The sequence below is a fragment of the Chelonia mydas genome, chromosome 4 (assembly GCF_015237465.2).
Source record: "Chelonia mydas isolate rCheMyd1 chromosome 4, rCheMyd1.pri.v2, whole genome shotgun sequence".
Taxonomy (NCBI): domain Eukaryota; kingdom Metazoa; phylum Chordata; order Testudines; family Cheloniidae; genus Chelonia; species Chelonia mydas.
Window position 1 is genome coordinate 18,491,903 of NC_057852.1, and position 25,664 is coordinate 18,517,566.

Below are 25,664 nucleotides of genomic sequence, written 5' to 3' on the forward strand. Positions count from 1 at the left end.
AGTGACACAAAAAAAACACAAGAGCCAGAATTAAAGATTTTGCTGTTTTGTGTCTCTAAAAATATTTGTTACAAGTGACTGATTTAAAAACAAAACAACAACAAACTCTTACCGATCTGGCACATTTAATGGAATAATTTTGTTATCTTCCACAGCTATAAAATATCTGTCAAAAGAGGAAACAGGCAGTTTAGAAAACACAATGCAAATATAAGACCAAGACAACCATGTTTTTTAATTTATAAATTTATTTGGGACCCAATTCAGGAAAATACTTTTAAATATCTAATATCCATTCGTATTCAAGAAAGCATTCAAACATGGGCTTAATTTTAAATATGTGCTAAAATCACATTGAAATCAATCAGACTTACTTAGCTTTAAGCACGTGCCGAAGTGCTTCTACAGATTTGGGCCTTGATTAGTAATGTTAATCAAAGCCCCTTGTTTTCCTGAAAGCAATTCTTTTCTACCACAGACCACAACACTGTATGCTACCAGCTGACACTATCGATCTCAATGCTCAAGCTATTGTATAAAGGAAAATATGGCTGTTCAGTCTTTGTCTTCTGCTTCTGCAGCAGAGAGCCATTAATGGGAGGAAGCATGGAAGCAGTCTAGACTCAGAGGACACCTTTGGGGATAGGTTTTGTACCTTTTGGTCACATAGATCACATGATGTAATTGAAATACAAACAGGCAGTGTCACTGTGGGTACTGTGACCAGATAACTAAGGTTCCCGTCCATCTAATTATAGGACAATTGCCATTTAGCCTTATTTTATTTCTACAGTGTTGATGGCTTGTAATTTAAAGATCACCTTAAGGCAAGAGTACTCATAATGACCACCTGCCCCACTGAATGATATCCCCTCAATGTATACTGTATCCTGTATAAGCCACTTTCCACCTTTAAAATTAGCTCTTCTCTCTTTTTCCATTCAGGGTGAAATCCTGGCCCCACTGAAGTTAATGGGAGTTGTCAATGACTTCAATGGAGAGAGAATTCTACTTCAGATGTTTACCAGTATATATCGGCACATGCTGCAGTAATACAAGAGCGAGATGTGGGAGAGCTGCTAAGAGACGAGCCCTTATTTTCTGACTCATCTGACATGGGGCAGCGTCACATGATAGAGGTCAGGATCCAGCGGTTACTGTTACAAGTGCGAGCACAACCTACGAACTCGTCAGTCAGGATATCATTAACGTATGGTTCCGGAACCGTGGCCAACAGTGAATTCCTGCAGGTCTGTGGAGAGCTGGTCGCTTCTCCTCATTTCCAGCTGCTAAATCACTTTTTTTTAAAAGAAGTTAAGGTACATAATGACTCTCTTAATAGTATTTCATTATTATGCGTGAGCTCACCCACGCACCTGTACAGGTGAGTTTGGAGCCATAAAATGCCCCTTTACTCCTCTGGGTACATCCCCTGCATTGCAGGCCACACTGTGTGAGGGGAGAGAAGCCTCTCTGGGCTGCTGCTCCTAGTCCCACACAATGAGTGAGGAGTGGATGGGCCAGGGTAGGGGGTGGGTGGCAACCTGAGCTCCACCCCCTGCAACTTACCAACACAGAGGAAGAAGGAAGATGTGCCAGGAAAATGGCTGGTGTACCTTGCTCCTCTGTGGAGCAAGGGCGAAGCAGCGATGAAAAAGTGTCTCTGCTAGTCATGAGTTGGTCACTGCTCTGCTCCTGGGCAACGCAGCTACATGCTGCCCCTTGCTGAAGGCAGATCACCAGCTGCCAGTCCAGCCCAATGAAAGCAGTGCAACTCTCTCTATTCAGATGTGGTCCATTCTACTGCAACATTTGGGAATGCCTGATTTACCTCAGTCCTCACACACACACCCCAAAACCCAAGCGGAAGGTCACTTACACTATCCATAGCCCAGCTGAAGTGAACAGGGTGAACACAAGAGGTAAAAACATCCACACGCTGCATTTCTTCCCATCCATGCCTGCTAGAAACAAAGACAATAAAGTGTAATGCAAAACAAAGAAAAAAGAGGTAAGAGCTACGAGAGACAGCACATCCTTCCCCCTCTCGAACTTGCAAAACAAGTCTGACTAGGGTATGTGAAACTTAGGACGTGGTAATGCAGAATGATCACTATTGCTCCTGGCTCGTGCAGAGTGGTCCTGGTACTCCAGGAGAAACCCCCCTGCAATTCAGGGAGAGCACTTGTACATTAAGACACTATTCAATGTGTGGAAGGGTCACAGAATCTAGCCCTGATGACCATCAGCCCAGGAATTAAAAGCAGTCTATAATCCTTGTTAAAATATTAGTTACATTTCCCCAGGCCCCCATAGGGTCAGTATTATTTTCATTTTGCCAAAAGGGGAAACCGAGGCACAGAAAAATCACTTTGGGGGAGATTTTCAAATAGGAATTTAGTAGCAGGCTTTTTTTAAAGCCTCTCCCTGAGTGATTAGCCCAAGAACACACAGCTGGGAAGAGAGCCCAACAGCCCTAGCTCCCAGTTCTCAGCTCTAACCAGCAGCCGACACTCTCCCTTAAAAACGGCAACTTAGCTTCACATCAAAACATGCTTGTTACTAAAACCCACATGTGCTTTGTTAGTGGTGCCCACAGCTCAAATAAAGATTCGCAAGCCACAGAACTTCCCCCAAATAATTCCTGATGCGTAGGTGCTCTTTCTCCCCACGCCCCTCGTTCTCATCCTCAGCTCACACACTGTGCACAGCAACCAACTAATCTGAGCACTCGGCTGAATTCAAAGGTTCTGCGTTCAAGTGCTGACATCCTGAGTGTCATTGAGACTACGAATTGTTAAGAAACTGAATTCTTGACATTTAGGTTTAAAGTTGCTCTAAGTGGGTATGCAGATTCTTGATAAATTAAAAGAGGCAGAAGAGCTCCGTTCCACAGGGAAACATCCTCCAGAGGAGAAGAGAGAGAGAGAGAGTGTGTGTGTGTGTGTCACATGCACATTTCCTTCAAGCTTGAATAAAGACTAAGAGATGCACATTGGAAAAAACAAAGCTAAAACATCAACTTTCCTTTCAATAGGATACCAGCACCTCTTTCCCTCCCTGCTGTCTTCCCACCACTCACTCACGGCCAGTTGTTGAGCTGATATTTCTTTGAGAGGATCACCCAGTATTTCAGTGATGATCTGAGGCAGGTTTTAGGATCACTGATTTATTGGCTGAGTTTGCCATCAGCTTGATTTTTTTTTTATTTTACAAGGCCTTACTTTATTGAAAGAGGATAAGAAGACACTACCGCAGTGCAGGTCCATGGTGAAAGCGCAACAGAGGGCATTTCTAACAGCAGCAGAGCACAGTTCCTGGCAAAGCACTGGTGGAATAGGGCAAGGCTCTGAGTGCAGACAGAACAGAGACTGCCTTGGTGAATCTGTGTACAAAATACTGGTGGGTGTGCTGTACACCTTAACCAAAGGGAGAATCCAAAACCCCCTGGAGCAGGAGCAGTTGAACATCTTGGCTTGGAGACAAAGCAAGAGTTCAAGAAAACACAACCAGGATGCCAGGACAGGAACATACACCCACAGGCAAGGATTAGAACAGACTGTGTCAGAGCTTCCTTATTTTGCAGAGAGTCTAATGGAACAGTATGACAGTAGCGATTAAATATTGCAGAGAATCTGTCCAGAGCATCAGACAGTAACGGGGGATGAGGGATTAGTATAAAATGGAACTGAAGTACAACACCGAGAGCTACTCAAATACACTGTATGGTGTATACAAAACAGAAGTGTCAGCCAAAGATGGTCCAAGGACATTTGGCCCTTCAGAGCCCAGGACCAGCTTAGGAGGACAGTCCACGCATGGCACAGAGAAGCACCACTAGACACCTCCCCGTCTGTGCTTCAGGTTGTGGGTTTTGGGCAGTGGGGTGCAGGCCACATTATAGTCTCTAGACATCAGACCTAACAGCGCTCTTCCCATCCTGTACCCCGTTCACACACCCACACACACGGGGGAGGGGTTGTTGAAGGAAAAGACAGATACAGTACAGATGACAGTCACCTTCTTCATGGGCATGGGTCATAGTCTTCCTGCCCTGCGGTGTCCCCAAGGGCCAGTTCCATCTGCTTTCCATCTACGTCGATATCAGCGATGTAGTTCTCAAAGACTGTTGGCACACAGACCTCAGGGAACAGGTCCCTGCTGAACACAATCAGTAGGCAGGTCTTCCCACAGGCGCCATCTCCCACAATCACCAGCTTCTTTCTGATGGCTGCCATTGTTCGGCCACAGGTCTCGCTGGCTCTGGCTTGATGGCATTTCTTTGTCTGTCTGTCGTGATAACTTTTGAACGCCACATCCAATCAATTCCAAAATCTCAGAGAATGCCATAGGCATCAATGGCCAGAACAGTCTTGATTTTGGGGGAAAGCAGAAAACCGAAAGGGGAAAAATGGGGGACACATGGAGCCCCTGCCATCTGATTAGCAGAGGCACAGCTTCAAGAGATGTTTGATCGACAGATAACTGACAACGAGCTGATGGCACCTATTAATGCCTTGCAGCATAACAATACCCCATCTCATCTCTACTCATCCTCCCCATAGAGTTTACTATGTTGACATCCTGAATGACTTATCTTCCAGACTAACAGTGGGGAGGGGAAGGAGGCTTGGGAGGAATGGGGGTGTACACACAGCTCTGGGCATGGCAGAGAGACTGGGGGAACCCTGGTATGGGGGTCAAAGGCGCTGATGCAGGGAAGGTAAGAATGGGGGAACACAGAGTCCCTGCCATGTGGGAGAGACTAGAGGACCTGGGAATTGGGGCATACAGAACCCTTTGCAGGGAGACTCTGAACAGAAGAGGATGGGAAGGTGGCACACAGGCTGCTTGTGAGGGGGATGGGAGGAAGGCAAAGAGTCCCTGGTGCACGCCATAATCTCAGCCTATCTAAGCTATGAAGTATGCAACCCCCTCAGTTAGGGCTAGATTGCAATATTACGGTCTGCCTTGACTAAGGGGCAACGTGTAGCCACGCTGCCCCAGAACTAGCCTCAGGAGACATTACTAAGATTCCTTCCTGGGTTCCCTTTGCTCCAGAGAGGACATAACCCCACAACCCTAGCAAGTTACTTCCTCCTCAGCCGTCTCATGTGGGAGGCTGCTCTCCCAGTTGCACTGTGACCTGCAATGCAGGTAGCCTACAAAGGCGGTAAGGTGACTGCTTGCATCCCAGGACCCCCGTCACAGTCCGGCCCATAGCTGATGACAGGCAGTAACAAAGTAAAGACAGCCCTGATGCTGCTGCTGTGATCTAGCCTGGCTCCATTCTCTCTCTGCCCACCGCAGCTGGCTCCTGTTCTGTTGTGTGTGAGGCAGAGACTGGGAGAGTCCATGGGAAAGGAGGCACTGCACTGGAAGATGCGTGGCAGCTTCACATTCTCTGCTGAAGCTCAGCCCCCAATACTCTGCTCTGCCCTATGGGTATCCGGGCCTTGTATCCCATCTTTCACTCCCCAACCCAGCAGAAGCTGGGTTCAATCAACCTCTGAGGAACAGGGTAAATGTTTCACATAACTCTACCCTACTTCTCCCCAGCCCCAGCTGGTTAAGGAGCAGTATGGACCAATGACTGGACAAAATATGACACTCCTCCGTGGGCAAAAGGATAGGGATTGCATCATGACTCCTCAAGGCTGGAGGTGGATAGCAGGCAGTATCAGGCCTGACTAGGACACAGAGGACCCACAGAGGTAGAAAACAAGATGAGAACACTTGTAGATTCATTGGGCCCATCTCTACCATGAAACTAACCATGTTTATGCATAGTTGGGGGATCAACATGTTATAACAGGGTTTGGTGCTGTCTGCATGGATGGAACAACAAAGTTAAAAAACAAACAAACCAGGCTTTAGCCCAGGGCTAGATGGTCTTTCACACATTGTGACCACACAGTGTTACAGCCATCCACACAGGCAGCACTGAACCCTGTTACAACATGGTTAGTCCCCAAGGACATTAAACATCAGTATTTAAAGGCAATCAGTTTCACAGCATACCCAAGCCCATTGCGCACCAAGTAGAGAGAGGTGTTATTTAGGACTACACTGGAACTGGAAGTCATTTAATGCAGTTAAGAAAAGGAAACTTCTGCGTGACTTATCACAAAAATCTCGCTGCTAGAGAGATCTACTAGGGAGTTGAGGAGAGTTGCTAAGGAAGCAGTGGAAACCCCAGTCTCAGGAAACACAAAACTATCTGGACAAAGCATTAGTAAGTGTATAGTAGGGAAACGTACATGAGGATGGACTAGACATAGGTCTTTTCCATCTGCAATTTCTATTGCTCCATTTCCACAAGCACCACATGAAGAATTACATAGTGCAGTTCCAGCTCACAGCCTCTGCTGCAGATCTGTCTGGGACACAGTTCTCTCATTTTTTCCCCATGCAGCCCACAAGAAAAAGGCGACATCCAGGAGCATCATTAGTGGAAGCTGTCACTCCAGTATCTAGACACGCTCACTCGTCATGACAAGAGTCAGTCCCACTCTGCTGCTGGCTCACTTACAACAAAGCTCCGTCCATGCCAGCGTTTGATGTATCAACGTATACCAAAGGCTAGCTCAATGCTGCAAGACCATGGTAACCGATTTCCTCGTTCCCTTCCTTGCGTTAAGAGAGCAGGTGGCACGTGCCATGTCCTATCCACACACCCATCATTGCCAAGTCCCCTATAATTACTGCTGAGATTTCTTTACTCTGTTGGTTCCAAATGTTCCTTGTTACCAAGCCAGGAGAATACAACCCTTGTATGACAGAGGACGTCAGCGTTTTCTCATATGTTTTCCTCCCTGAAACGATACTGCAAAGGATCAAGGCCTCACCGATACCATAAATTAATAATAAAAATACTGTTGATTACTAATGCCTTTTTTTAGCCCCTGGCATTTCTACAGTTCTTTTCACACAAAGGAACTTTACAAGCTATTTTGGCTTCACACATTCTACAGACGAGGAAACTAAGGAAAGAGAAGTTCGTGTGATTTCCCCAAAGTCAGGCAGCATCTCAGGAGCTGTTGTTCTTCAGCCTCTGTTCCACCCACTAGAGACCACAGAGAAGTGAAGAAAGATGTTCCCCCAGGAAGTTCTGCATCACTGCAGTTGGAAGGAACATTTGAAAAGGTGAACATAGTATCCTCTTAAATGGCCGCCTGCTGCGGATTTTTTCCTTTTTGGGGACAAATAAAGGCCTGGTCCTATGTCCACTAAAGTCACTTGACTTCAGTGGAAGAGGCCCTCAGTAAACAGTGCTCAATTTCACATTCTCTATGCCGTACAGAGTTCAGCTTCTACGGACTGTTAATAGAAAATGACATTCGAAATCGTAACTGAACAGATCAGACTGAAAGGGAGGATCCCACGGGGAAGCCAGATTTTGAGAAATAAAATAATTTTTCAGTTTGTGAAAAGATCAATAGAGTAAACAATGTCAGGATTCCTCTAACAACATCCATTAGACTCGTATTGACGAAAACCAGCACTACTTGTAAATACAGCACAGTCACCTGAAGCCAGGTTTTCAAAGAGCTCAGTACGTCGGGGGCTGGATTTATTTTTAAGACACAAAACCACACAGCCTGGCCACAAGCATCTCACTGGGAACAAATATTAGTGGCAGCAAAGCACTCAGTTCCTCTTTGTGGAGGGACCAGAGGTTGCTAGGGAACGATATGATTTGCTCCCGGCTGCTGAATTTCTAGAGCTTACCTTTAATACTAAACACCTAGTTTTGGGGGAAGGAGTGGCTCAGGGGACTGGTAATGGGTAAATATATATCTGAATTGGTAAAACAGGTGAGAGATTCTAGGGGTAACGACAAGTGGCCTGAATTTCAGAGGAGCTGAGCACCTGCAGTTCTCACTCATATCAACGGAAATAGAGGTCAGTCATCACCTCTGAAAATCAGACCAGAGAATAACGGGAGGCTCAGGAACTGACAAAAGGAGAAGCGCAGATACAATATGAACATGCAGCCACTTGAGAAATTAACATATGTACTTTGAGGGCTACACAGTTTGGGCTTTTTTTCAGTTGTTGGGTTTAGTATGCGGTGCTGGGTGGGGTTGGGGCCCATGCTATACCGGAGGTCAGACTACATGATCTGGTAGTTCTGCCTGGCCTTAAACGGTCTGACCCCTTGACTCTAATTCTGTATGCACTTAAAATATTAGGTTATTCCTGCCTTGTCTTACAGCTTGATCCTACAAACACCTTGTCATAAATATAAAGGGAAGGGTAAACCCCTTTAAAATCCCTCCTGGCCAGAGGAAAACTCCTCTCACCTGTAAAGGGTTAAGAAGATAAAGGTAACCTCGCTGGCACCTGACCAAAATGACCAATGAGGAGACAAGATACTTTCAAAAGCTGGGAGGAGGGAGAGAAACAAAGGGTCTGTGTGTCTGTCTTTATGCTGTCTTTGCAGGGGATAGACCAAGAATGGAGTCTTAGAACTTTTAGTAAGTAATCTGGCTAGGTACGTGTTAGATTATGATTTCTTTAAATGGCTGAGAAAAGAATTGTGCTGAATAGAATAAACTATTTCTGTCTGTGTATCTTTTTTGTAACTTAAGTTTTTGCCTAGAGGGATTCTCTGTGTTTTGAATCTAATTACCCTGTAAAGTATCTACCATCCTGATTTTACAGAGGGGATTTCTTTACTTCTATTTACTCCTATTTCTATTAAAAGTCTTCTTGTAAGAAAACTGAATGCTTTTTCATTGTTCTTAAGATCCAAGGGTCTGGGTCTGTAGTCACCTAGGCAAATTGGTGAGGCTTTTTACCAAACCTTGTCCAGGAAGCGGGGTGCAAGGTGTTTGGAAATGTCTTTCCCCCCAAATACTTCCCAACAGCTCTTCCACAGTAACCAGTATTTGTTTGGTGGTGGTAGCGGCCAATCCAAGGACAAAGGGTGGAATATTTTGTACCTTGGGGAACTTTTTGACCTAAGCTAGTAAAAATAAGCTTAGGAGGTTTTCATGCAGGTCCCCACATCTGTACCTTAGCGTTCAGAGTGGGGGAGGAACCTTGACACACCTAGTACCAAATGTACCGCTTATTGCCAGAAGTAGCTCCTTGTCTTCAATAGAATTATTCACACTATTAAGTACTACACCCAGTGTCACGTTTTTGCAGGATCAAACCCTTAGACTACAAACTCTTCAAGGCACATCTAGGAGCCTGCATACTTAATAAATAACAAAACCAGCAGAGCCTTTATTGCCAGGTTGCTATGGCAGAAGTGCGCAAAGGCTGTTGCCCTCAGATGGCTGGTCTGTGAAATCTCAATGGTATTAATCTAGTTCCCCCAAACAAACAGACACCAGCACCATATACTCCTGAGGGCATTCTGTGCAAAAAAAATTAAAATTCTGCACACAATATTTTAAAATTTTGCAAATTTTATTTGTCAGATAAATGTGGAGGCTCCAGCATGGTTTTGGGGAACACAAGCCACCGACTGCACCGAGGTGGGAGATCACTGTGCAGCCCCCCCCTCCAGCCCCAGGACATAGATTCAGCGGTGAGGCTGCACCCAACCCTAACAGTGCAAGGACTGGGCCTGCCTCAGAAACACCCCAGAATCCTGCCCCTCCATGCGAGGTGCACCAACTGTGGGCAGGCATGCTCAGCAAGGCAGGATCCAAGTGTGAAGGGGCTTAGTGTGGGGGGAATCCAGGTGTGGGCTGAGAGGGTTCTGTGTTGGGCAATCTGGATGCAGGGGACTCAGTAGGGGATCCAGGTGCGTGTGTGGGGGATCTGGATACACAGGGGCTTGTTGCGGGGCTTCTGGGTGCAACGGTAATGGGACTCTGCAGGGGGGTCCAGATGAAGGTGGTTGGGGCTCAGCGGGGCGGCGGGGGGACAGAGCTTGGCAGGGGGATCTGGGTGTGGGGAGCTCAGTGGGGAGGGATCCCAGATGCAGGGGGAGTGGGGCTCAGTGGGGTGGAATCCAGGTGCAGCCGGTTGGGGCTCGGTAGGGTGGGGATCTGGGTGCAGGTGGCTCATTGGGGTGGTCCAGGTGCAGGGAGAGTGGGGCTCATCAGAGGGGGCTCTGGGTGTGTGGGGGGTGGTGAGGTTCGGTGTGAGGGTCTAGTTGCAAGGAGGTCTGGATGCATGGGGGTTGGGTGGATGAGGGAGCAACTCCCGGTACAGTGATCCCTTCCCCTGCAGCTGAGGAGCGATGGTGCGGGAAGCGCAGCGGTGGGGCTAGTGGGGGAGGGGCGTGTGCAGAGCTTCCTACAGCCGGAGGAGAAATCTGGGAGTGGGTCTAATACGGCCCTGGATGTCGTGCAGAGGAAGAAGAAGTCCCATCCTCCCCAGCCCAGCTGGGACTAGCAGCTGAGCTCGGCACAGGGTAGGAGCCACGAGCCAGGTCTTCCCCAGTCCTGCCCCCCGCCCCACGGTGATTTACCTCTTTGCCGGCTGCCCTGAGCACCCAAAACTGCTGGGGAGGATCGCAAGACTGCTTTTGTTGCTTCCCTTTGCTTCCCCATCAGAAAGCCATTTTTCTGCAGAGAAGCAAAGAAATCGCCAGGGGAGGGGTGGGGGGGGGGAAGATAAATTCTGTGCATGCGCAGTGGCGTAGAATTCCCCCAGGTGTGACCGTAACTGGCACCCCATCAGAAAACTTAAAGATTGAATACGGATGAAGACAGCCCCCTATCCTAACCATAGAGACACTCCCTCTGACTCAGGATTGAGGCACATCTGCAGGGCAGCATGTGGAAGCTTGTACTGCTTCTGTCTGTGTTGCTCCGATTCTGTGGCTAGAGAGAGGACTGTGCTCTCTGGAGCTGTCCACCAGCACCATAGTCTGTCTGTCTCTCTCACACACACAGGGTTAGTTTGTATCTGAAAGATAAATAGTGGAGGTGGGAAGGAAAAAGTTTCCTTCACCCACTTCACCGTGACACCCAGAAAGATACTTTGACTGATATTCGGGAAGGAGAGGGGGAAAGTGTTTAAAATGTATTACATTCACTCTGCTTATTTCCACCTCTTCTTTTGATGAGGTGCCCACATGCCACCATCTTCTAGCGGATTTCGGTCAGCACCTCCAACGTAGTCAGTCAATCACTGCCTCAGTCATTATAAAACATTTGTATAATTTATGTGGCAAGTTATTTTTGTGCCTCCTCTCCTCTGGAGATATTTTTCCCTATTCTCCCTCGGCCACTCCAGACTAATAAAGACAGACAAAGGTCAAGAGGGGAGATAGGCACAGATAAGAGATGTGAACTACCCAAGGTCACACAGCAGAGCAGTGGGGAAACAAGAAACAGAACTCAGGTCTTGTGACTTCTAATCTAGTGCCCTCGCCACAAGACCACACAGGAAATTCAGTTTCTCTTTTTAATCTTTCCCAGTTTAATAACCCTCCTCCTCCATCTCCATCAGCTGGAACCTCTGGTCAAGAAGGAGCTCAGGCAAACAGGGTGAACTGAAGTAAATGCCAAAGCAGCTGTTAGATTATTAGCTACAGCTGGGCTCAAATAAAAATCCCAGGTGTGACCATCCCAAACTTCAGGGGGATTCCATGTCAGGATTCAGATCTAAAAGGCTCCCACCTAAAGCCCATTGAGATAAACAAAAAGACTTTCACTGAGTTCATTGGGCTTTGGGTCAGGCGCTGTGTGCCATTGGGCCAGCTTCTCAACTAAGGAGGCAGCTTTGCCATTCTCTGCACTGACTTCCTCCTCAGCTTCAGACAATTTTTGTCAGGCAAAGAGGACGAAAGGTCATTGTCCTTATCTTACTTTACAGTGTGTGTTATTAGTCATAAACATAACCAACCCTTTAAAAAAAATCAAGCTACAATATTTGGCTGTATTTAGTTCAGGATTTTTCTTTTCAACCATGTAGATCCAGTCTGTAACACTGAACTGCTTTCAAAACACTACTTTTCTCTCCCCACACTTTCTTTGCAGTGCATGTTGAAAAATTGCTATCAAAACTGTTTTTCAGTGGAAAAATTGAGGTATCGCAGAACAAAATTTTCCCCAAATAAGTGGCTGCTTTCCAGGGAATTTTTTTATTTTTTGTCAAAAATATGCCCAAAACATCTTAGCCAAAACCTAAGATATTTTGATTTGGAAAATGCTGCCACAGCGCCTCAGAGGAGTTGTAGTTCAACTCCCCCTTCTCCTCTATGGGCCATGCTTCATCTCCCTTCATACACCATGGCCAGGGGCTCCCATGATACGCCGCCTCCTCTCTCCCTCCCCAAGAGGGGAGACCGTGGTGTATGATGGAAGATGGAGTTCCACATAAGAATGGCCAGTGGCTCAGACCAATGGTCCATCTTACCCAGTATCCTGTCTTCCAACAGCGGTCAGGGCCAAAGGAGGCTTCAGAAAGAATGAACAGAATAGGGCAATTTTTCAGTGATCCATCCCCTATCATCCGGTCCCAAATTCTGGCAATCAGAGGCATGGAGGTGCATCCCTCACCATCCTGGCTACTAGTTATTGATGGATCTACCCTCCATGAACTTATCTAATTTTTTTTGGATCCAGAATCCCAGCCTATAGAGGCGAATGGGAGCACAAAGGACCCAAACCACAACTCCCTTGAAGAACCATGGCAACATTTCCAGAGAAAAATATTTTGGTAATCAGCCAAAAATAACCGAAATTTTCCATGGAAAAACTTAGAAAAAAATTTTTTAGTTTGTTTTCAGTGAAATTTGCCACCAGGGGAAAAAACCCTTTTCTGACCAGCTCTGCTTCCAGCTGTATTGCTACCTTGACTAGTGATATTGGACCAGAAGCATGGACTTTGATTCATGAGAAAGATTACCCTAGTGTGCACACATTTTTTTACCAATATCCTAAACCAAATAGTCATGTTACATTTAGTATATAGTTGTGGGTGTGTAAAAAGGTATCTTTCATTTTTAATCTCTTGACCGGAAGCCCACAGTGACACAAAGCTGGCTACAGCCTCCTTGATACAATGGATTTTCTTTTAATTGTATTATATTTCTGGCTCTGTTTACACCACCATGTGAAATTTGTCCATTTTCCTGAAGGCAGCTGCTGTGCATCCAAGTGGATTAAAAAGAGGGTGTTCAATCTCACACTATAGAATCGTGAAACTCCAAGGAACCCTGGATTTCAGTAGCCCCCTGTGAAGTGAGTGGATGCCAAATTGCAACTGGCTTCACATTCACATCGCCAGAGGATTTTTCTTTAAAAGGGAAGGTTTCTCAATAGGGTTCTCACACTGCTATCATTGCTCAGCTACATCTTAAATTTGTCCAGATGATCAAGTAATTTGCTCAGTGAGTTAAATTAAGATGTTTACATTAAATGAACCTTGAGTGCACAGTGCTGTGTGTTTGGTGAGATGAGTGCGGTAATTGAAGTGCGTATGTTCGATGGAATGGGAGTTTCATCATTTGTGGGGCTGTGGGAGAATTGCAATAAAAGCAGAGCAAAGTTATAGGCTCTTCCTGAAGTTGATACAGCCAGGGGATATGAATGTAAGCAAGAACCAAATTATCACATTAACAGAGTTATATGTCTTTTTTAAGACTGGAATGTGTAAATGTGTTTTGAGGATCCAATTCAGAAACTGCATAATACGCCAAAGAGAGCTGTTACTGCACTTCACAGTGCTGTCCTACTGATTCATCTCAGGCAATTCAGATGCAGAATGGTGATAGGAGAAAGGAGGCAGGAAACTGCTTAAATCATAAGAGAATTCATAAAGAATTGATGTGAATCAATAATGTTAAAATGGGAACAAACAAGGACTCTTTTCAGGGGGAGCCTGCCATCTTTCTTTCATTATTTTTTTAAACCCATGATCACTAGAACAAGTGACACCCCATCATTACATTTTAAAAGACATAAATAAGAACATTACATAACTTCCCCATAATCCATGAACGCCAACAGCATACAGAGGCTGACGAATGTCTTCAGGTTTATCCCACACACTCAGCTGGGGAGTTTGATCAGTGGGTTAATAAACCACAGGATGCTGAGATTTGTAAACAGGTCAGAAAATACTGAGGTAAAGGGAAGGGCTTTCTCCCAGCTCCCCTCTCCCACCTGGTAGCTCCTTATACTGCTCACCCATTCAATCAAAACAGACTGAATGTCCCTCCACAATCCTCTCACTGTGCTGTCTCCCCAGGCCAGTTTTCTTTAAAGGGGGTCAGAGAATAATGGGAGGAGGCAACATCATCTGTTTTTTCGGAAGTAAGATAATTTTAAAACTACAGTAATGATGTTTGAGAAGCAATAAGTGTCCCCTATTCATTTACTTTTTTCTAATTGCAATTATGTTAAGGACTAGTTCTGGTGAAACGCATCAGCCTATTTAAATGTAGGGACAGTGGGCGGAGCCTAGAAGAGTAAAAGGCCCACTTCTCAGGTGAGGGATGGGGCACAGTACCCACAATCAACAACCCTAGAGAATGAGGGCTTCTATTTACCCAAAAATTGGTACAGCATCGGTGCAAGCTTCCCCCCAACTACCCCACTTATATGCTTCAGTTCTGACCTGGAGTGAGAGAGGAGAACAGTGTAGTTGCCCTTTCAGTTCATAGCCTTTCCGCAGAGACTACCAGCAAGAAGGCTACTCAAGATGGTAGTTTGAGAGACACGGTCATAAGTACCTCCAGACCATCAATTCGTGGCACATGCAGTAGGACACCAGACAGCCATCAGATGGTCATGACTACCGCAGGTACAACATTCACCATCATAACCTTTTTTTTTTTAAGCAAACAATTTTCACTTTGCTCAAAAGTTTCCACATTTTCAACAAACAATAAAGTGAAAAACTGAAAGGAAAAAAAAAAACCATCCTTTTTACTCCATGACTTTTTTTTTTTTAAAAAAGGTTTTTCCACAGAAAATACTTGCCATTTCCCAAACAGCTCTAGTAATGACCATTAGTCACTGCCAGCCAGGCCTCCTTTAGCAAGATACTGACATAGAGGGCAAAGGGTCAGTAGCCTCTGGACCATCTTGTTCCCCACAGAGATATTTCATATGTTGCTTCTTGACATCATGGCTGATTTCTCACCACATGAATAACCAGCCACCCACAATTATACATAAAAATGCACAGACCCTTACGAAACTGGTGGTGTGGTGCTGCGATAAAGCCATACTGAATTGCCATGGGTGTGTTTTGTAAGATAGAGTTTGGACCTGCACATATTTACTATGATGATAGGCCCAATCCCATGGAGAGAAACATGTGGGCAGCCCCTTCCACCCACATGGAGCCTCACTGAGTTAAGTGGGACTCCACGCAGGTACAAGTTACATCCACATGCTCCAGGATTAGGGCAATAGTGCTTATCACCCTTCCTTTGGGAGTAAGCAATATGCCTGGGAGGTGCTTTTTGGAACAGGGTGCAGAATTGGTGCCTTTGGAATAGGGAAGGTGGAAGCGGAGCTGGTATCAGCTCAGTCCTCTGGCCTCAGCGCTCCCAAGCTATGAATATGAGGTGAGGGTGACAAGCGGGGCAGGGAGTGGTGAGAGATCATTCCCAGGCCTTCCTTTGAGGGGCAGCAGCAAAAGGCAGCAAAGTTTGCCAATCACCATGCTGCAACTGCTGTACCCAGCTCTTTGGCCTGATACTGCTTCACTGGATGTCACCAGCGAAACCCCCAGACTTCAGCAGGAGCAGAAGACAGCCCAGGAAGGATGGGACAAATGCCTAGAAACAGAGACAAGCACTGTTTAAACTAACAACCCAAGATGAACTATGCTGTCCTACTAGTAACTGTTCGTACTGTATTTATAGATTTATGGTGTGACAAACAGTGGCTCATCAAAGTGTTTCCTCAACCAGAATTCTAACATCAGCTTTAATCATATTTTTCCAAGACTCTTCGCCATCTGCCTGTCCTGTCTGTTCCCTGCTGCACTGCTCCACAGTGCTGTTTGTAATCCACTGCCAGCTGGGTGCCATACACCTGCATACACAACTGAAGAGCATGGGGAACAGCTGTGGGACAGAAGCAGAACCTTTTACCATGGTGACGACACACTCTGTGCCAAGGGATATATTCTCCTCTCATGCTCATAAAGAGTTCTCATGGACATTGACAGGAGCGATGGGCATTGTAGTGAGGCAGTGCGGTTCCCCACCGCCCCAGAGAGACGAGTCCCTCTGGACACCAGAGTGGGTGGAGCCAGGGAGCTCTGAGCCCGCCCCACAGAGGGTCAGGTGTTGCCCTAGAAGGATAAAGGCCCGACCTCAGAGCTAACTGAGAGAGCAGCCACCGGGGAGGCCAGACACCTCCGGCCTAGCTCACGATTGGGAAACCCCAGCGGCCTGCGGTAAACCCGAGGACTGGTCCGACCTGCCCCGCGCCAGCTATCCGGAGGAGCTGCCGAACCTGCCCCGCACCAGCTATCCTGAGGAACCCATGGTGCTGGACCCCCATGAGGACACCACCCCAACCCAGGTACCTCAAGAGGGGGAAGTCTAGAAGTAGCCCGGGGGCAGCTGACCCCAGTATGGCTGCAGCACTGCCAGAGCCCATGTCAGTGTGTTGCGGTCAGGATCCCCACTCACTCAGCAGCGAGTCTTCTGCCGCTGCTAGAGCCCTGGGCTGGGACCCGTGGAGTGGGAGGGCCTGTGTTCCCCCTGCCACCCAACTCGTGGGTGACAGTCTCCTTTGGAACCTAGGGCCTGGGACTACAGTTTATATACTGTTACTGCTCAGCCCCTGCCTGAGGGCCTGAGCGCCTGACCCACCATTGCCGTGCCCTGACGTAGGGCCTGGGCTCACTGTGTTTCTGCCCTCACAAAGGCCGCCGAGGAAGACTCCCACGGCTGAACTAATTCACCACAAGATATCTTCCCGAGTTTAGTGAGGCAGTGTGGTTCCCTGCCGCCCCGGAGAGAGACGAGCCCCGGCTAGCCTCTCTACAGGCATACACAGCAGAAAGCCAAAGACAGACATAGGCATGGTCTCCCCAGAACAACCAGCTTAGCTCCCACCCAGGTAAACTCAGCGCCTCCCTTCTGAAGCAACAGAGCTGAATTCCAGGTGAGGTGCGGGGTGGAGGAATCTTTCACATGTAACCTTAAAAACCCTGTCTGCTCTGGACATTAGGGGTGATATTTTCCAGAGCACTTTTAACTCTGCTCCCATTGACTTCAATGAGCGCAGAGTTAGACCAGCACAAAGCACACACATTTGACCTAAATGTCAAATGGGGATTTTAATAAGAGCAAGCAATTTGCCCTAGTGTCCTTAGTAAGTTTTTCGCTCCCTAACAAGGTTGTATACTGGCTGGCTGGGGCACTATTTCAGTGATGCTGCATGTGCGTACATACAGTAATTGGTAAACATATTCAGATGAAAGAGGCTGTATAACAGTATTATTTCATAACATCATCTGTACATTTACTGGTGATGACCACGAGGGGGCATCGAATACTCTTTGGGAACAATTTAAAAGATGCAGCTGGTTCTAACGGGCTCTAATTGAGATCTGGGATCAGAGTCAAAACAGGCTTAAGAGAAGTGACTGGAGTATCAGGATATTCACACAAGAGTTTGAAACCTGTGTTTCAGAAGGGGCCTCACTTTTATGTCACTACCACCCCACACTCTCTTTGTAGGGGAGTTCCACTTAACAGAGAAGCCAATTCATGCCTCCCCAATAACATTCCTATCTTTTCTTCTTTTAGGTACTAAAACTTGCGCCAACATCCTTTTCCAATCAGAGACAGCTGGTGTGCAGATTAAACCAAATACGGCACAAAACAAATCTAAATAAAGCGTGCGACAGTGCTGGCCTAGCCATCACAAGTGTGTGCATTGGGGCCTCCGACGGTTGTGCTCGTATCAGATCTTGTGAGCTAAGCAAGGCTGGGGGCCTAGTATGTATATGGATGGGTGATACTCACGCAAAATTAAGGATGTTGTAAAGTGCTGGTGACTCAGCAGGTGGAACTCAATTCCCTTGAGAGACAAGGTGGGTGAGGTATTGTCTTTCATTCGACCAACTTCTGTTGGTGAGGGACGTAGAAATTGGTCCAATAAAGGAGATTGATAACCTCGCCTACCTTGTCTCTCTAAGATCCTGGGACCAACATGGCTACAAAAACATGACATATAATCTTTCCCCTTGTGTCAGGAGACTGGCTTGGTTGGAACTAAGAGTGTTTGAATGCACTGTACTGCAAAAGGGACCATCTTTAAGATGGAGCCTAGCCATTTGCAGTCACTGCAAAACCCATGGAACTTTTTGTTCCAGAAGAAATGTTAGCTCTGGTCAAATTCCAGTTTACACAGCTTTATATTGCTTCTCTGAAATCCACTGGGCATTTCAACTAGATATGATAATCTTCATTTCCTATCTTAGACTGATATGAACCATTCAGTAGCTGCTACACTCCACCTCCCAGGTGGCATTTAAGCAATTCTTGTACGAGCACATATATGTGGAACATTAAATTTAAACTTTACATTTTAAAAAGTTCTTAGAGATGAAAGATGCTGTTTAAATACAGAGATATTAGCAGGGAAGTCCCATATTTTCATTTAATTTGCCTTCATCCTATGCTAACCTGGCCACTGAAACAGTCCCACATAGAGTTTTCTTCTTTGATTTCTGCATTCAAATATTTAGTTTTCTGTCCCACAACCAGACCCATAAACACCAACTGTGATTCCTATTGCTTCTACGGACTAGGCGTGAATATTTTCCTGCCACAGAAAAGCCATTTGGGAAAGGTATTATACTTTCCCATTTCTAGTGGGGTTTTTGTTTTTTTTTTCCTTTTCTTTTCTTCAAAACTAGCTCTCCCTGCTGCCTAGCCAAAACCCACAAGGCAGCACACAGTACACAAGTTAGCCCTTGCCCTGTTGCCCTCTGCAGAGGCTGGAATTATTTTAATGTTTGTCAAAACAGTAATCATTATTTTGAAAATAAAACAGGACGGAAAGAATCCAAGTGCTTCTATACGATATCCTGCTCAAGTGAGGCCAATTCATAACAACCGAAAGTGACAGTATCACTTTTAAATTAGGAGTTCTGCACCTATGATTAACAGTCTTCACTACCAAGAAAGAGATCTGCTCACTGCACTGGCCTGCAGTAGGGTAGAGGCAGTGGACTCAGCCTCTGGAGCCCACTGTATTGCTCTGCCAGCAATTCCTCTAGGCAGCATAGGAGCTGCAGCGAGGGGTTCTGAGGACTGACCCATTTATCACTTCTTTGCAGAAGGAATGTCACTACGGACCTTGAGAGAAGAGGGTTTTTTGGCTTCCCCCCTTAATGTGTATATAATTAGAGACGGCGAGAGAATGGGAATTTGTGTGTGCTTATAACATCCCTGATGATTCTGATCATTATTCACAAATGTATACAGCTCTATAAATAAGTACATATAGCTTGATAAACATAGGTGGTTTATATACTGCTCGTATCCCTGCCTAGAAGCATTAGCAATCTACAGACACAAGCAAAGACAAAACAGAATGTACAGAGAATGGGGTTAAGTAGTTGTCTGAAAGCAGAGAGAAAGAGAATTTGTCAGATTAGCCGGGAAGCTATCCGAAACATTGGAGATGGCACCAAATAAGGAACTGGGGGGAAACAAATGGGATGGTGAGGAGGGGAGTTTGGACGGAGGTGAGCAAAGTGGGGTAGGTGAGGTGGAATTATGAAGAGCTTCAAAGGCAAGAAGAACAGGCATCAATGAACAGGGCTGTAACATCATCCCTGGCTAAAACACGTCTTTTAGGTGTTCCCTTACTGCTGGAACCACATTTTAGCATCAACCAACATGTGGCTTGAATGCACAGAACAGTGCTGGTTTTCCTTTCCCTCACTGCTTTGTTACCTTGCTTTCCTATCAGCTACCATGTGGCACATGGACCCTGTTGCATTCAGTGCAGAGGAGGAACTACCCTCCAAGAATGGTCCATCAGCAGCTCAGGAAATCTGAGACAGGAGCACCACCCCCTCTCCACCATTGTTGTGGCAAGGGCAGGAGTCTCCCATGCTTCTGCTCCTTTCACAGCACCTCTCCTGCTACAGGGCAGGCCATCTGATTATTTCTGAGCAGTACTGGCCAAGGTGTGGGTCTGTCTCTATTTCTCCCATTGTAGTTGCATTGGGGAGATATTACAGCCTTATCACTGGTGTAATGCCGTCCCCAGAATAGGGAGCAGTGCTGTCCAGGAGCCCACCCTCATTTACAAGCATTCCTGCTACCCAAGCAACTTCACACCTACAGACAGCACAGCTTACACACTGGATCAACCTGTCTGTGGAATGGGTCTGCACCTCCCCAGTTTTAACAGGTTACTGCAGGGGTGACCAACCTGTGGCTCCAGAGTCACATGCGGCTCTTCAGAAGTTAATATGCAGCTCCTTGTACAGGCACCGATTCCGGGGCTGGAGCTACAGGCGCCAACTTTCCAATGTGCAGGGGGTGCTCACTGCTCAACCCCTGGCTCTGCCACAGTTGTGTTTACACAAGTACACATTCCCATGCAGTGTTGGAAACAAAAACATTGCAGGTCTAAAGGACCTTATAGTGAAACAAAACAAAGTGAAACTGATTTCATTGATTTTCACAGTCCCAACTGAGCAACACTAAAAATAAACACAGAATATAAACAACAAACTTTTAAAAATTCTTTTGCTTCTAACAATCTAGGAGGTTAACAAGAACATAATTAATATTTGTTCACAAAATATAAGGCCTCATTATCTAATCCATTACACCAGTATAAAAATAAGCTGCTACCATCCCTTTAAATAAATTGTTACAGGCATTCTCATAAATATGCATTTTTAAGCTTCTCATATACATTTTCTCCAAAAACAAGCTATTATTACAAATTACCTTTATACCTATATTGTTGTAACAATATGCTGGCACAAATGCTAGTTAGATAATGTTTTTAAATCTCTTGCAATAGAACCTTTTGTTAATCAAAATCAAAACCAGACAGAAGGAACCATAAGCATGGAAAAGCTTAACATTGATAACTTGAGGATTCTGAATACATGATGAGATGTAAACTCTGGGCTATGAGCAAGAGCTAAAGCTTATGTCATACCTTTGGATGATAAGGTCATCCATATCAGCGACCTCTACTGAGGTAAATTTATTATTATAAATTTATTAAATTTATCAGTTAGTCTGGCTCTTTTCTATGGTTTCAAGGCCAGATCCCACCCTGCCCTGAGAAACCAAAAGGAGTGCGTTCAAGGGATAATGGGATTGCTTGATGTGGTTCACCTCATGGAATTCTCTGAAAGCCACCCCCTCAAAGCTAGGGGGGTAGAGGAAGACAAATGATAGTTTGTAAGGGGAGAGGGTGAGTGTCAAGCATCCAAACCCCACATCCCTGTGGGAAAAGGACATTCCACCCCAAATCTGGAAGGAAGTGATAAAGTCATCAGTGTATCTAGATACTTATTCACACCCAGATCTTGGGGAAAAAGGGGAAGGCAGTCCACTAGATACATTATCTCCAAGCACAGCTACTTCCGAGCTCCTAGCCCTGCCCCACCAAATCCTTCCCAACCCTTTCAAATAAAGCCTAGCAGAGAGGCTGCCAGAGGGGAGCGAGTGTGGGGGCCTGGAGATTGCACTTCCACTTTTTATGGAGAAGAACAATTCATTATATGGAGATAAACATCTAGATCCCTGGGGGAAACTCTGGGTCCACTTTTTACACTGAATGCCATATATCTTCTTTGTCAGGTAGCTCCAACAGCACGATAGAACAGGATTAATCAAATTAGCATCTGTCTTAATGTAGAGTGCGCCAAGAAATGCACTGTCATCTCACCTTGATGTGTACAAATATTGCAGCATATATGGTGCTATATGTAGGATCACCTCTTGCTCTCAGCCTCCCCGGTAGAGGACCATTTATCAGTTGCAACACCTAAACACGTCAGAGCAAATTAATGCAGGATAAGATACAGTAAGATAATGGCATAAGCAGGTGGTTTCCTAGACCTTGATCCTGGAAGCTGTTTCCCCACAGGCAGGTTTCAGCACCCACACAAAATGTCAATAAGATTTTGCACGAGTCTCACATGGAACAACTTGCAGGATCGGGGCTTTAATGACTCATATCTCTCTCTTCTCCACTAATTTAACTAAAATTGCACACTGAAGCCTTGAAATTATATGTTCTGCTACTAACACATGCAGCCTTGTGTGCCAAATCACCTGGCCTTCCCCACCCTGCCACCTCCTCTCTTGCACCTTATCCTTGTTTTCATTGTAAGCTTTCCAACTGTGCGTGTTTGCACAGCACAATGAAACAAAGAGTCTTCAGATGTTACTGTGATAAAAATCAACCACATTTCCATTGGAAATCTACATCCCATTGGCTTCCCCTCCCAGTTTAATGCAGATCCCTGGGCTTAACCAGCCAGTGGGCAAAGAAGACTCTTTGATGAGTCGATGGGCACTCTGGTGTGGCAATATTTCCCATTTAACCTTTTAAAAAGGTGTGGATGCATGGGATGAGGGCGGGCTATTATAAATGACCCCCAAGACCTATCACTGTAACAGTGTGGGAACAGAACAAGATACATTCTCCATGCATCTGCCAATGTCCCGGTCAGTAACAGTTTTACACAATCCACATTTTTAAAGGTAAAACCGAGGAGCTAAATGATGGGAGGAGAAAGCGCCTGGTTGAAATCCTAGCAGCTTGTAGCGTTACAATCTGTCTGCTTTGGCAGCTGGTCTCCCAGAAGCAGGGGGTAAAGAAGATATCCCTCTTCCCACCCTGGACACCCAGCTCCTTCTCAGGCCGCCTTCCCCAGCCATGAGACCCACCCGCCACAGGCGGCCCCGAGGGGAAAGCGGGATCAGGGCGGGAGCGAACATGGCCGAGGGCTGGCCAGGCGCTGCGGCAGCGGGCAGCAACGCGCACTGGGGCGGCAGGGGGCTGCACAGGAGGAAGGACACAGGCAGTCACTGGGGGCGGCGGGGGGACACACACCGAGATCCTAGCGGGGGGGTGGGGGGGCACCTCCTGAGCCCCGAATAGAGCAAAGAGGCGCCGCCCGCGCGTGACAAGCCCGAGGGGCTGGGGCTGGGGCAGCCGGGCTCCGCTCCCGGGCACAGGCCGCCCTGCAGAGCCCGCGGCGGTGAAGCGAGGCCGGGGAGCAGCCAGTCACCTACCTGCTGCCAGGTCCGGAGCGCGGGGGCGGGCGGCGGCTCTGGCAGCGGCGGGCGGGTTTCCCTCAGGAAGGGGCGGGATTTGCCCCGGCGGCCCCCCCCAGACAAAGCGAGCGGGCTCCTCCTCCCTCAGCCGGAGCCGCCCTCCTCCTCCGGGGAGCCCGCCCTGAGCCGGGCTGCGGGAGCCACCCCGGGGCCGTGCTGCGGCTCTGTGGGGCCCGACGCAGGGGGGGGTTAAACCAGCGCCCCGAAGCCCGCCTTGCTCTCAGCAAACCCCCCCCCCATCCGCTGAGGGGACTGGGAAACGGGCCCCTTTATGGAAACCAGCTTACACGCATGAGGCCCGCGGTCATGCGGCTGGACGCCACGTGCGCCGAAGGAGGAGGGCTCGCAGCCCCGGGCGAGGCCGCCAAGGACACCGAGCCGCGCCCCCGCCTAGGGAGGCTGCTGTACGCTGGGTGTGCGGGAGCCAGCCTCCTCCTGTCCCTGTGGCGCCCCAAACTTTCAGGTCCCCCAGACATGCAGGCGTGCAAGCCTAAGAGCGGCCCTGGGGGCCACAGAGGGCGAGGGGAGCCTTCACCCCAGCAGGCAGCCCGCCTCGGGGGACCCGCTGTCCCGATTTTATAGGGACAGTCCAGATTTGTGGATCTTTTTCTTTTAGAGGCTCCTATAACGCCCCCTGTTCCGATTTTGCACACTTGCTGTCTGGTCACCCTAACCCCGCCTGGCGCCCCTCTGCCCCAGTTTTTGAAGTCCTGGTGCGCCTTTGCAAGGAGCAGCAGTTTTTGCCTGCCATGGTTCTTTTTCGATAGAAGTTAGCGACACAGAGCCACACCAATGTTAACTACGTTAATTTACTTCTGTTATTTACATAAGGCTTGTTTACGTGGAGCATAGATGGCAGAAAGAGCAAATCAACACCCAGGTAATTCCACTGTACCTCCAAGAAGATCATCAGCACATCTGGCCCTGTCGTCAGAAAAACAGCTCCCTCTCACATGGTTGACCTTTTTGTCCTGCCTTCAGCCCACTACTGATCCCTCTGACTGAGGGCTGCACTGGCTTGTGACAGCCCTTTATGGGCTGTCATGGTGGTGCAGAACAGCCACAGTGCAGCATGTTCTAGCCCCTTCCTTCCAAAAACAGTCCCTGAAATTTTGAAATTGATCACATGAGAAGTTTGAAAGTTAGTACCTTCTGTACAGACAGACAAAGAGAAATGACACCAGGTTGAGAAAAGGGCCTTGTTTTCTTTGGCTAATGAAAAAAAAAAAAGCACCCGGGACTTTTGTATGCATAGGGAATTGCCCACACTATCTTGAGATAAAATTTCCCTCAACACTGTTAGGTAACTTATGGTTCAGTTTTCTGTGTGCTGTGCTTTTAAAATTCTACAAGTCCCTGGTGTTTAATTGTCCTTTTACATTCAGGTCAGCTATTCCAGAGGAGGAAGAATGTTCTTTTCTCTCATGGACGGAGACTTTGCTATTGCTCTTTGTGTTTCTTTAACCTAAAGAAAGTGCATTTCTAGTCTAAAGGATTATGTCTATAGAAAGATATAACATGCACTATAAAGTAACAGTAAGTGTGAAGACATGGCAACACAGGCATCAGTGTGAGCTAGCCAACTCGGTACAGCCCTCTGAGGAACCTCGGGGTATTTGCTCAGGCGTCTAGTTGGCACCAGGGTCCATGACACCCCACCTTCACTGCTATCATTGCCCACACATTCTGTGTGAGGGAGAGGGTACGGGGGTCACTGCGACTCTCTGCTGCCATGAGGCGGGCTGGGCAGCCCAGTATTCTTTGCTGCCTCATCCCTCCCCCACTTGGGCTATGAGCCCGGGCTGTCGCAGCATCTACTACATACAAAGCTGGGTGTGTGTCAGCAATGGTGCCAGCTGGGGACTGCCTTCAGTGGAGCCCCCACCTTCCCTTCCCCCATCCCTCAATATCCCCCCTCAGGTAACGTGGGGGTATACAAGACAAATCAGACTCCTGAAAGGGGTAGAGTAGTCTGGAAAGATTGAGAGCCCCCACTGTAAATAGATCAGTGGCATTATCCAGTTTAATAAGCTGGGTTTCCAAGGAGCAGAGAAGTAGATATTGGTGAAGAAGGAAAAAAGTCTGAAAAAGGATGCTGATGTCGAAATTTTGTAGACTTTATGGGATTTCATGGACGGTTCATACACAGCTCTAGAGTAGAAGGAAAAAACCCCAACCCTACTTCTAGAAAGTCTTTCTTCACCACTGGACAGTCATTGTAATGGCTAGCCAAACCTGGCATTACAATAAGAATATCTGCAAAAATTATTGTAAGGGAAGCAGGTTAATTAGTTCATATGCAGTCAAGATTGCAAGTGATCAGAAGTTACCATCTGATTACTCAGTTGTCTATGTAAAATGAACTGGTGATGGAAGTCCAGCCCCATAACCTCAGCCGTGCAGAACACAGTGCCATCCACAGCCTCAGAAACAACTCTGACATCAT

At 47.0% G+C, this 25,664-nt stretch overlaps 1 protein-coding gene across 6 annotated transcripts in view; it reads right to left on the reverse strand.

Moving 5' to 3' along the window:
• The window catches only part of TMEM150C (transmembrane protein 150C), a 43,598-nt gene extending 20,304 nt beyond the window's left edge, over positions 1 to 23,294 (reverse strand). Inside the window, exons 1-5 of one of the 6 annotated variants that reach the window (XM_037896761.2) lie at positions 23,177 to 23,209; positions 21,822 to 21,920; positions 20,340 to 20,548; positions 1,880 to 1,961; positions 113 to 166 (exon numbers count right to left, since the gene is read on the reverse strand). In XM_037896761.2, coding sequence (XP_037752689.1) covers positions 113 to 166; positions 1,880 to 1,959 — 134 coding nt within the window. In that variant the 5' untranslated portion in view covers positions 1,960 to 1,961; positions 20,340 to 20,548; positions 21,822 to 21,920; positions 23,177 to 23,209. Of the gene's footprint in view, positions 1 to 112; positions 167 to 1,879; positions 1,965 to 10,435; positions 10,533 to 20,339; positions 20,549 to 21,821; positions 21,921 to 23,176 lie in introns of all 6 variants that reach the window. The other 5 variants (XM_037896760.2, XM_043545621.1, XM_037896762.2 and 2 more) reach the window with 5 other exon arrangements.
• Positions 23,295 to 25,664: the final 2,370 nt, after the last annotated feature.